General features: G+C 36.3%; 1 protein-coding gene across 1 annotated transcript in view; it reads right to left on the bottom strand.

Annotated features, from left to right (window-relative positions):
* The window catches only part of SYNE1 (spectrin repeat containing nuclear envelope protein 1), a 341,186-nt gene extending 328,142 nt beyond the window's left edge, over positions 1-13,044 (bottom strand). The window contains exons 1-3 of the mRNA XM_057737764.1: positions 12,961-13,044; positions 6,852-6,935; positions 225-317 (exon numbers count right to left, since the gene is read on the bottom strand). Of these exons, the coding sequence (XP_057593747.1) occupies positions 225-317; positions 6,852-6,935; positions 12,961-13,044 (261 nt within the window). The remainder of the gene's footprint in view (positions 1-224; positions 318-6,851; positions 6,936-12,960) is intronic.
* Between the last annotated feature and the right edge of the window lie 490 nt (positions 13,045-13,534).

The following is a 13,534-nucleotide window of genomic DNA, read 5'->3' on the forward strand; positions in this document are numbered from 1 at the left end:
TGGCCAGAGTTCTTTGCGGAGTTCCACATATAACACCTTAGCAGAGAAGAAGAGGGCATTTTCTGCTAACAAAAAATAACGTATGTGTGAAGGTCACATTTCTGCTAACTTGACGATTAACCCCAAAAGTATGGAAAATGAGGGCGTTATTCATTATTAAAATGTCCACCACTACCTCCATCTGTGACATTATATCAACTGAAAAGGGAGCTGTAGTACAATACCTGGAAATATAGAATAATGGTCCACATCAATCCGAGAACTATCGAGGGTCGGCCGTCAGCTATATCGGTGGAGTTAATGTTGACTAGTTTAATCTGTGTAAAAAGAAAAACTGTACTAGTAATGTCCTAGAAGATTACAGGTTATTTAGTTATGCATAAGTAGCATTTATTAGACACTGATCACATCTGGTCATGCCTGTGCAGTGGTACACGAGGGTAAGTAGGGTGAGCCGTAAAAACAAACAAGCACACGGTTTCAGTGGAGATGTCAGGGGCATTCGTTAGGTGCACACAATAAACACAACCGCAGAATGAATTTCAAAAACTGGTTTAAAGTTGAAAAAAATATGACGTCATGCAAGGAATTACCAACAAAATGCCAGACAGAAAAAAAAAAGGTTATTCTTTACATTCAGAGGTTGACTGGAACGTAAAAGAAACTGTGAGGGGTAGTTTAAGAAGATGCACTTACTTTGAAGTTTGTTACCAAATAGCATGAAACTTATGTTGTCTTTTACCTATAAAAGTCAGGAGTTAAAAATTCTAAAATTTGTACTAACCGGTGATCCTCTGTACATGGACTGACATGAAAAACAAAGGGAGAAGATGATACACGTACATAAATAGTCTTTCAAAATCCATCTTATTTGTTCAAAGGGAATAAAAATGCAGGTGGTAAATTTAGAGCATGATTTGCAGAATACATTTTAAGCATAAAGCCAAGAAATAGTTAAGAGAAATAGTTAGTAGTTAAGAGAAATAGTTAAGAGAGTAGAAAGAGACTGTGCAGTTTCAGTTCCCTACTTTGGGGCACTGACCACTATAAAGCAGTCAGAATTAATCTGTCTACAATTGTCCCCAATTACTCATTTCAGTGCCTTCCCAACTATGAGAAATGTCACTTCCTAATTCCCAGGAAAACAGACTATGGTAGGTCTAGCTCAGTCAGCCTCTATAGAATACAATTAACAACCACTCATCCTCCTCTTCAAAATCCCTGGACAAATTGGAAAAAAACTAAAGTATGCCTTAGATTTATAGCTCAATAATTCTCAGCCAAGATTTAATAAGGTGTGATATTAAAATAAAGTTCAGGAGTTTGCAAATAGCTTACTTTTTAAAAAAATATCAGAAGCAAAATCATCCCTCAAACACTTTACTCTTGAGTAATTAGTTTAACTTTACTGGTTATACATCAGAGGGGTAAAGTAAAAACTAGCACAAAAGTCACTGTAAACAATTTGAGACATACCCATGGGATATTGTCTCACTGGCGAAGTTCATTCATCAGGTTCAGAGACAGAAAAAGATTGAGAACTTTCATAGATTATAAGCTCATGTGTTTACTTCTTTTAAACCTAGCACCATGTAAGACATGTAATAATTGTTTGTGGAAAATAAAGTGTCACATCGCTTTAATCTTTTATGACAGAACCTATTACAATCTTTATAATCATTTTGATTGCTTCATTTTATAATTTCTCCAGAATTTTATCTATATCCATTTTAGTATCCATGGGTCACAAATTTATAATACATGCTAATCATCACAAGATTAATACCTTTCATAGAAGATAAATTATTTCTCTTTCCTCATATATCATTCTTTTTTAAAATGCAATTGAGTATATAAGTTGAATCTCCTACCTCAACTCAGCTCCGACTATGAAGTTTACACATTCAGCTTAGTATATAATGTGAAGATCTTTTGCTCAACTTGTGAAGAAAAAATGTTTTTCAAAATTATTTTCTCTCTTAAAAACTGTGATCTGTAATGGGTTAGGGGAGCACAGGTTTTTTTGTTGTTGTTGTTTTACCTCCTCTCCTTTGCAAAATCCTATGAAATATACAATGAACTTTGAATAGCCTAAGATTGTGGGATGGGCAGTAGAGACACATCCAAAGAGACTGAAGAATTCCAGAAACCAGAAAGGATGAATCACATAGATAGACCTCACCTCAGGCCTTCTGAACCAGAAAATAAGGAGTGCAGCCTAAGAATCTCTTTTAACAAAACCTCTAGGCTTGGAGAAGTTTGATTTTGCAAACCAGAGGCCCAAATGGACTGAATTATCTTCAAAATTCACGTTGAGGCCCTAACCTTCAATGTGACTGCGTTTGGAGATAGAACCTTTAAGGAGGCATCTAAAGTGAAACAAGGTTATAAGAGTGAGCCCTAATCATCTAATAGGACTGGTATCCTTATAAGAAGAGAAGAGACACTGGATACCTCTCTTTCTCTCCCTCTCTCTCCCTCTCTGCATACACACAGAAGTCATGTGAAGACACAATGCCAAAGCAGCTGTCCGCAAGCCTTGAAGAAAGGAGGAAACCAAATTTGATGACACCTTGATCTTGGACTTTCAGCCTCCAGAACTATGAGAAAATACTTTTCTGTTGTTTAAAATACCCAGTCCATGGTATTCTGTTATGGCGGCCACAGCAGACTAATACAAGGGCCACAGACATTTGCAAAAAGTATTCAAATTATTTGGGAAAAAATTTCAAAAAAAATTTAAATAAAAAATCCAGACTACTAGCTTTTCTTGGTGCATCGGAAAAATCTAATGAATAGATGCATCACCATTTTATATGAATGGTTTTCTACAATGAGGTATCAGGTGAATCATTCTAAACAGTAATATATATATATATATGTATATGTAGCCAAATACCTGCATTACCTGATAAATAAATAAATTAAATAAACAATAAGGTTTCAATAAAAATCCAGACTACTGGCTTTTCTCATTCCATTGTTAAACCTGGGCTTACATTTCATGGAGGTAACTCTAGTTGGAATTATCTGCTTCCTTCTTCCAGATAGGCCATGGGACTGCACAGTTCTCCTGCTGCCATAATTAACCTCTGCCTCACTTCATATTTTGGATCATCTACCTGGACCTCACAGGAATCTGAATTTATGTCCTTGTGTGTACTATGGCAAGTTTTAGGAAAAGTGGTCAGTGGTTGGTATTACTATTTAGTTGTATTACTATTTAGAATGTATTACTATTTAGAATGATCCACCTGATACATCATTGGAGAAAAAAACGTGTGGAAAGTGTGATGAATCCGTTCATCAGAGTCACACTTACACAATTCTTATCGAATACTAACGTATCCCTTGTTTCAGTAGCCCTATAAACAAGTGGAAAATAAACACAATGGTAGGGTTTTCTTCAGTAAAACTTGAAGAGTGCCTTTACTATTCCTTAAATCAAGCTAGAAGCCAAATAAATCTATCATCTAAAGAAAAAATCTAAATGGAGGACAAAGTAAATACAAAGATTAAAGCCAAATTCTTGAAAATACATTTGAGTCATAAGTTTTTAAATCACAAAGAACAAAAATAAATAGTAAGCAGGAGGGCACCAAAGAGTCTTCAATTACTTTGTGAGCCAATGGGGTAAAAAAAATGCAAGAAAGAGAGGCCCAAAACTACATATGTATTTCAGGCAGACTTTTTAAAATTAAAACAGGTTAGAGTTTTGTGGGTACAAAAAGAAATACTTTGGATTTTGTACTGAGACTCAAATGCATTCCTTTTTCCCCTTAGTAAATATAATATTTAAAATCTGAATCCTCTAATTTTTTAAAAGATTACTTAGGTTTTTCCTGTGAAAATGGACCTGGCACAAACAAGTCTCCTATGAAAAGAAGACTCTTTGGTTCTCTTTACAAACAGTGCCTTTCATAGGTTATGTCATTAAATTTTTCTCCAAGACATTAATTAATAAGAGGAATTTTGTTTTCATATTCTAGCCAATAAATACACATCAGAACAAAGAAGGAAAAACTCATGGTGGAAGAGAAGGAAGAAAAGAAACTCCATTAAGAATGATGTTAGCATGACCTGGAAACAATATCCAATGCTCTACAAGAAGCTAAGGTTCTTTTTCTACACCATTTAATGCCTAGAATCTCTCTTTGTCATGAAGTTAGCACACTTGACTGAACTTTATACTGATTCACTGTACTATCAACTCATCAAAATGTAAATTATTTAAGAGCCAGAATATAATTTTCTTTAATTTTATATTTTCCAGAGTTCTTGTTTTACAGAAAGTATTCAGTTATGCATTTGCGGAGTAAATGAATTAATTTAGTGCAAATAGAGAAGTAAATAATTGAATCACTTTTTTCCCAGAAGTACCTGAGTATCCATTTATAAAGCTAGTTTTGGTGTTGCCAAATTTGGTGTTCCCAAATTTCCACAAATTATAAAAGGCTAAATCTAAAAGAGTTGGTGCAGCCTTTCTGGAGGGAAATATGTAAACACCTAACAAACAAAATACACACTTATGTTTTGACCCAGCAATTATACTTCTAAAAATTTACCAAGCAGATGCACTTCCAATAATACAAAAGTACTTATACATAGTTATTAATTGCATCATTGTTTCTGTTTGAAAAATGCTAGAAACAAGCTAAACGCTCATTCATAAGAGAGTGGTTGAATGAGCTCTGGCACATCTAGACAATGGAAAATTATGCAACTGTGAAAATGAGTAAGGAAGATCTCTGTGAATTGATTTGCATAATTTCCAGAACATACTGTTAAATGAAAAAGTACAATTGGTGTTATCTCTAATATGTTACCTTCATGTAAAAAAGAAAGTTGTAAAGGAAGGTACACCTGCTCATTCCTGCAAAAGATATGCAAGAAGGATAAATCAGAAACTGGAGTGACTAGTTACCTAGAGGTGAGAAAAGGAGTGAGAGGAAGGGGAATGGGAATGGTGAAGTAGGGATGAGGAGGGAATGCCACTCCTCTAAGTATAACTTCTACTCCTAGAATCATAGTAATGTCTCATTCTCTAAAATAAAAAATAATTAACGTCAACTAGGATGTGCGTGGGGTTGCCCAAGATGAAATATAACTCTATTACCTAACTCTATTACGAACGAATAACATAATCACACCGAAAGGGATGGGGACAACAGAAGTAACCTGGATAATGTAATGCTGAAGACCGAAAGAGCTGTGTGCAAATACCGCTCTCCAGTTAGTCAAACTGGGTCTCACAAAGGTGTGGGTCAGCAATTCTGAAACTACTTTATGTGTATATACTAGGGATGAAAAAGAAGAGAATATGTTTTAGATGAGAGCCAGGTTTCTCACTGTCAGAGAAAACAAAGAGATCAGCATGAAATGGACCTTCAGGTGTTGGATTGAAATCAGAAGTATCACTTTGAAGTAAAGGTTTATACACATACATAATAGGAGAAGCTAAATAGAAAGAGAGAGAGAGAAGGGGGAGAGAAAAAGAGAGGAAGAAACATAGATATGTGTGTGTTCCCAGGCTAGTAAACATACGTATTTCTAGACCTGTATGTGAGAGGACCTAGGGGCAATGAAACCTCAGTAGCAAAGAGCACACTTAGCACCCAAATCTTGGTTTCTAAATGCCATTCACTAATGAAAGGAACAAAGCCCCCTTAGAGAAGTGATTGATTCCAGGACTGGGGTAGGGAAAATATAAGATAAACCTGGAAAATCCATAGTTCCTGAAAATAAGGAAATGCTTGAAAAAGGATGGGGTCATGTCAAAAGAGTACAGGAGCCAGCTTGAAGGAACTCTTAATGGCCAGAGCTAGAACAATCTGAGCAACAAAATAACAACAACAACAACAGTAGTAGTCACACTGGATTATAACCACAGAATAAAATAAATATCCATGAGTACATAATGAAATAAATAAGCAACTGAATAAATAAATAAATGGGGAGGAAAGGTCATCTTTCTCTTGTGTAACAATTCCAACTAATAAGTATAAAACAAATGAGGGAAAAACAAAATCATCATTCGGCAAACAGCACGGAAGTAATTATTGAAGGCAACTGATGCTAAAATCAGTAAGCAAAAGTTTGAGGAGAAGCAGAATATTGGCATAATCTTAATTATCACCCTTAAGTTACTTCTGAATTATAAATGGAAAAATAGTAGTTTTATCATTAAAAAAACCTCAGCAGATGATTTAATCAAGTGGTTGAGGTTAGCATCACCAGCAATGACATGTCAGAGTCCAATATCCACTAACATGATGCACCGAGAAGAATACATCACATCCTTGGAATTCTTGCCAAAAACATATAACCTCAATCTAATTATGAAAAACCATCATACAAACCAAACTGAGAGACATCCTGAAAAATAACTGCCTAGCAGTTATCATCAAGGTCATGAAAGACACAGAGAGACAAGGTCACAGAATGGAAAAGACAAAGCAGCCGCAACAATTAAAATGCAAGGTGTGTTATTGGATTGGATCCTGGAACAGAAATAAGACATTGGAGAAAAAATGATGAAACTAGATTAATTTCTACGTTTTACTTAGTATCATAGCAATTTTAATTTCCTTATTTGATAGTTGTACTGTGTTATACATATGTACTACATACAAGTAAGTTCCTCACATTAGAAGAAGCTGGCTGAAGTACAGACATGAAATTTCTGTGCCTTTTGTTTTGCCACTTTTCTGTAAGTCTAAAACGATTTTACAATAATATTGCACATCTATGTTGTACAGATTGCATACAGTGTTCTCATCCCACAATCAATATTGAAAATAGCAGTATGTCCACGCCTTCTTCTTGAAGTGTTTTGTTTTTGTTTCTCTTACCTTCCTTCCTTCAAGGAACTTGAGTGCTGTACCGATGTTTGCCACGGCGTGGATTCGCTTCATCCGGCGTCCTTGTTCACAGGGCTGCAGAAGGGGAAGGATAGCAATAAGTAAAAATGCACACATTAAAAAGATAGTTATAAAATCTATTTAAATGGATTCAGGGACTTCCCTGCTGGCACAGTGGTTAAGAATCCGCCTGCCAATGCAGGGGATACAGGTTCAATCCCTGGTTGTGTGCCACAACTACTGAAGCCTGCACGCTCTAGGACCCATGTGTCACAACTACTGAGCCTGTGTGCTGCAACTACTGAAGCGTGCGCACCTAGAGTCCGTGTTCTGCAACAAAAGAAGCCACCACACTGAGAAGCCTGTGCATCACAATGAAGAGTAGTTCCCACTCACCACAACTAGAGAAAGCCCATGTGCAGCAACGAAGACCCAACACAGCCAAAACAAACAACAAATAAAAAAAAAATAAATGGATTAAAAATATATTTGAAGAATGTTCAAGAACAGCCAACACTACTCAGCTTCTATAAAGGTTAGCAGATATACACAGAAGCATTATGCCCACAGCCCTTGGAAGGTGTGTAATTTATTCAATAAATACATTCATTCTCAGCTTATGAACGCATTTACCCTTAAGGTTTCTGTATGCCTAAGGTTAGAAATTCACAAAATCCTTCTGTTGTCTACTGAGACTGTTACTTCTGCAAGTTAGGAAGTATTTTTATGAAAAGTGCTCTTGGTGCATAAGAGGGGGAAGAAGATACACGGGAAATCTTTCTCCTTTCCTCTCAATTTTGTCATAAACCTGAAACTGCTCTAACAAAGTCTTAAAAAAAGTACTCTTGCTTTCTCACATTTTTTTTTCAGTCATACTTACATGAAAGTTACTGACAGTATTAGTGACATTTCTCTGTATGAAGGACCAAAATGCATGGTGCATATAAGCCAAAGTTAAAAAGAAGGAATGTGAGAATGAAAATGTTCTTCACAAAAAAGTATATTCTGATACAAGAATACTAAGTTACTTGCGTTTGACTTAGCAAAATATAATAAAGTAATAAATAAGTTAACAAATAGAATAAAATAATAAGTGCTCTCTATGTGTCATATTATTCATTTAAAAATACAAAATAATTTCAGTGAAGTTGAATAACATTACATCTTCAGGACCTAAGAGGATAACAGGTCCATGATTACAGAGCTGATAGACTGGTCTTTTCTTTGTGACACGAGAACTCTAAACTATCTCCCATTAGAGCTCAAAACCAAGTATTTTTTCACTTCCAATTAATAGTGTAACAGGTAATTTTTTATGACGTGATTTTAAACAAATATTTAAATAGAAAACATACTTTAAAAATGTTTATTGATCCTTTTCTTGCATGGCCCACTTATTTAGTCATATAATTACCTTTTATAATGTAAAAAGCACGTAGAAACCTGCAACTAAAACAAAGCCAGGGCCAAGAAATTAAGCACAAAAGCCACATCCCTCAACGTGACCCTTCTTTCCATCCCCTGTCCTCCTCCACCACGGCAACCATCACACTAAATCCAGCCCAATCTTTTCCCTTTTATATACATTCATTTTATTCACTGCATTCTTAAAAAGAATATTTATTTCAGTTGTTAGCTTTATATAGACAGTATCACTGTATTAAACTTTTGATACTTACTTTTCCACATAATATATATTGCTAAGATCCATCCATATTGTTTCCTGTCACTAAACTTCAATCATTTTGACAGTCATATACTGTGCCATTTATCTACTCTCCGTCTGATGTGAATCTGGGTTATTTCCAGGTTATTTCTATGTGACCTGTGCTGATAGGTCATTCCTGTATAAAGAGTTTCTCTTGGATGTATATTTAACAGTGTAACTGCTGAGTCAGAGGGAATGTGACTTTTGAACTTCTAATCTAATGCCAAACTTTTTCAAAGTGTTTGTACTACTCACTCTTATTAGCAATATAAGAATAATCCTGAGATGCATATTCTGTCCAACACTTGATTTTGACGGATATTTTTTTAAAAATTATTTTCAATTGAATGCATGTAACATGTCTTTCGTGGTGGTCTTCATTTGCATTTCCCTGTTCAACAATGATGTGATCATCTCATTCCCTGTTCTTTAGCAAGTCTGTTTCTTTATATATATATAAATTTATTGATTGATTGATGTATTTATTTATTTGTTTATTTATTGGCTGTGTTGGGTCTTGGTTGCTGCACAAGGGCTTTCTCTAGTTGCAGACAGTGGGGGCTACTCTTCATTGTGGTGCATGGGCTCCTCAATGCAGTGGCTTCTCTTGTTGCGGAGCACGGGCTCTAGGCACGTGGGCTTCAGCAGTTGTTGCTCATGGGCTCTAGAGCACAGGCTCAATAGTTGTGGCCCATGGGCTTAGTGGCTCCAAGGCATGTGGGATCTTCCCAGAGCAGGGATCAAACTCGTGTCCCCTGCATTGGCAGGCGGATTCTTAATCACTGTGTCATCTAGGAAGTCCCTGTTTCTTTTATAAAATGCCTTTTCACATCTTTTGCCCAACTCTCCCTTTGGGTTGTTTGTACTTTTACTGTTTTGAAGATGTACCTTATATATTCTTGATACAGTCTTTTCTTAATCCTTTTATAATATGTATTATGAATATCTTTGACCAATTTTTAACTTTGTCATTTTTTAAAAGATTTTTTATTAAAAAATGTTCTGAATTTTAATATAGTCAAACAGAACAACTTTTTATAGTCAGTATTTTTTCACCTTATTTTTTCCCTATCCCATTGTCTCAGAGATATTCACCTATATTTTCTAAGAGTTTAAAGCATTTTTGCCATTAGGGCCTTTATCTCTGTATATTTGATTTCTATAGAGGCCATGACATAAGGATCCAACTATACTTTATTCTTTCTGTCCCATATTGAACCATCTTTCCCTCCCAGATCTGACGTCCACCTCTGACATAAACTAAATTTCCATTCATGCCTTGGTCTGTTTCTAGACTCTATTGCATTAGTCAGTATGCCAATCCCTGTATCAATACCACACTATCTTAAGTGATGAAGTTTCATTGTAAGGGCTGATATCTAGTAGAGCAAATACCTTTTCTCTTCTTTTCTTCTTTGGCTGTATACTAGCTAAAAGAGCAAGCTATAAGCATCTATTGTATAGTTCTAACCCATATTTGCATCTATTGTAATGCAACTGACCTGCCCTAACTAATGCAGTGCTCCTCCCTACCAGGCTACAAGCTCTTTGAGGGCACCAAACAAACCTCACTCATCTTTGTTCTCCTTGGAGGGCAAAAGGCAGTGCCTTATCCATAACAGAGAGTCCAGGTATGTTAGCTGAACAGTCAAAAGATAACGCCAAACCCAGCTGTAGACTTGACTTTTACTCTAAATATTTGACTGATGTTTAACACAGTCACCTGGTGAGCGTGCAGGGGCCTTTAATGCTCCCAGTTTCCCAAGAATGCCCATTGTGTGCTTTTGAGTGGATTTTTAGGCTCCTCTTGAATGCAGAGCGTTAGGGAATCTTTAATACAGAAGGTTAACAAACTAGATAAGAAATAAATTTTTCTACAGTCCTTAAGCTCCATGCATATTGCTTCTATTATTTTTAATTTTTCAATGGCAATTCTTCACATTCTTAAAAAAATCCTAAGTATAAAATTAAATTTATTGTTCCTGTCTTTATTGTGATTAAAGATATATATAATCACCGGTCCATTCAAAGAGTAAATGTTCTATAAATAATAATCAAAGGGTACAGAGAAAGCCAAGAATAAAAATTAAAAAAATTAAAAATTCCCTAGTAACTGAAATAAAATCATAGACAAGAGAGTCACAATAGGTTATTAAAAGAAACTAAGATATTGAAATTCCTCCCTTACCTTGAGATGCTGGTGGTAAAAGGGGATACTAAGATATTTGGCTGACACTCCTGAGGGAAATGCTTTTGTTCACATTCTCCCTTTGAAAGCTCTAGAAGAATGCCTAGGATGCTCACGCCTTTAAATGATGCTTTTCATCTTACTGTGGTCCTGAACCAAAATGTCTACATGTACAAATCTTAAATAACCATTGCCATGGTTTATTTATAATTTCAGAGTAATTTCATTTTATATAATCTAGAATCTTTAAGGGCTCAATAAAAATAAATAAAGGTTAAATCAGAAACTGTCCCTCTGTGTCTCAGTTTCTCTATCTATTAAGTGAGAATGCTAGATTCTTTCTGAAATTGCTTCTAGCTTCAAGAGCCTATCTAACCACATCTGAATGAGTAGGACACTTAAACAGAAGTAGGATTCTTATATCAAAAAATACCCTTTTTTCTAGAATCACTTAGCTTGGCAGGTAATGCCCATTAAGGTCTTTGTATACTGTTGGCCAAGTACAGTGGCAGAATCATAATGACACTTAGAACAACAGACTTCTTATACACCCATCTGAATTGTAATGAAGGTTCCTTTAATTCAAGTAAACAGCTTAATTTAGGAAGGTATATGAAGATGACCAGTTATATCAGGGCATCAAGGGAGTAAATATTTCGGTTCGATGACTCCCACATTGTAATGTTAATCCACTTTATTTAGCTCATGTATATGTCTGTTTATTCCAAGCTGGCTTTTCACATGTGTCTTCTTTGATTTCTCCCAAAGTGGAGCCTGAGATAAGAACATGGGTGCATGCTCACTGGGGAAGTGACCCCAGATAGCAGGAGTGAGGATGCATGGAACGTGAGACAGGGAAGGAGGAAAAGTCAATAAATAATAATCAATAACAGGATGGTGTGTGATCGAGGGTCTCCACAGTGATCAACTGGGGCTCAGGTCCACTGGGGATCCAATGGGACACTTTACCTGATGGGTGAAATAAGCCTTGGAATCCTCCTTCCTACAAATGCCAGGCTGGAGTTTTTATTCACAGACTCCCATTTCCTTTGGGACCATTAACCCTCCCACACTTCAGCCCTGAGGGCAGAAACCCAGAGACACACTGCTGGTGCTTGACTTGAGACACTGGTGGAGGCTGTGGATCGTGTCCACCCCCGAGGCTGCTGGAATCAGAGGTGAGCTAAGATGGCGCTGGGGGCACCAAAAACATCTGCTATAATATGAATCCAAGTAGATGATGACTTACACAAAATCACCATCTGTTTGTACTTTCCCACAGACAATTCTCTTACAAAAGCTCGGTTGAAGACCCCCCACAAGAAATGAACTGGAAACTGATGATCGGGCAAAAAAACTTTAAAAAAAAAATCTATTATCCAAGTAATAATGATTGTGTAGCTCTATGTCATGATGCAACAGATTAAGAAAAAATAAGTACCCCCAATTTTGGACCCTGTGTCTAGTGTGTTACACCACATTCTGAAGATTATTTACTGAGCTCCTTTTAAAAATTATGGTGAACATCACATAAATAATTTATGTTTGCAAACTACTTACTTCTCTACTACTCTGAAATGAAAAAACGTAAGCCAGAAAGAAAGAAATATTTTATTACTCGAGTAATGTAGAAAAATATATTTTATAGGTCACTGTCAATTTGTTTTTCACTCTGCTGGCTCTGCTGAAAACAAAAACAAATGACTTTGAACACACTGTTCCTACTACAAATGACTGATGATGCAGAATGTCCACAAGTGGATGAAAAATGCCACCCTGATTTCAAGCTTAATTTTCAACAACTATATAAATACACAGATATGGACCAACAATCCTTTCCAAATGCAAAGCAGGCACTTAAAGTGTGTTAGATGTTAATTTTCAACAAATCTTCCTGGATACCCTACAGATGCAGTAGTTAATCAGAACTGATTATTGATGAAGTTCTTTACTCTTATTTCTAGGATTGCCATTACTATACATAATGTTTTAAATCTACTATAGGTGTGCGGGAACAAGAAAGGAAATTTATTCCTTGTTCCTAGAAGTGACCAACAGACTAGGATTTCCTATGTATTACCAACTACAAAAGAGAAAAACTTTCTCTTACATGGGTAGCAGCACCCCTTATACTCCCAACTCCACAGCCCCCAAATTCCAAACTGGAACAATTTGACAAGTCTGGTCACAGAAAACATCCTTACCAGTTTCTGCCCAGACAAGACCTCCAGCAGAGCAAGCAGCTTCACACCATCTTTCATGTCTTCAAAAAGATCATCTACCACCATTGGTGGTTTCCGCTATAAAAAAAAAAAAAGAATAAATGAAAAAATTGTTTCTCTCACTCTCTGTCAGACATTTGCTACTCATTGTGGCAAGATGTGAAGAAAAACATCTAAATGCCAAAATCCTTTATTTGGGATATGATTGGCGATTACCTTTTGACCGCTGCAAAGAGAAAAATGACCCTTCGGAGGTAACCTTAACATTCAAGAACCTCATGCGCGGGCTTTCACATACACACCAGCGTCTTTCTAGGAAGAGAGTTTCGACAAGAATGGGAAGGTGTGGGATTGGGAAGGAAAAGAGGGTACTAGCAACATAAAAGATAAAAGATAGCTTAAAGCAGGATGTGAACAGGGAACATGAGGTACCCCAGATAAACTGGACCAACCTCCCTACCTTCACCCTGAGTGAGCACATCACTGGGCTGAGGCAGGTGCCAAATTTCTATGAACATTCCCTCCAAGGTAACCTCGTTAAGTCAGTGACCTGCTG

This window comes from Hippopotamus amphibius, chromosome 6, assembly GCF_030028045.1.
Source record: "Hippopotamus amphibius kiboko isolate mHipAmp2 chromosome 6, mHipAmp2.hap2, whole genome shotgun sequence".
NCBI classification, from domain to species: Eukaryota; Metazoa; Chordata; class Mammalia; order Artiodactyla; family Hippopotamidae; genus Hippopotamus; species Hippopotamus amphibius.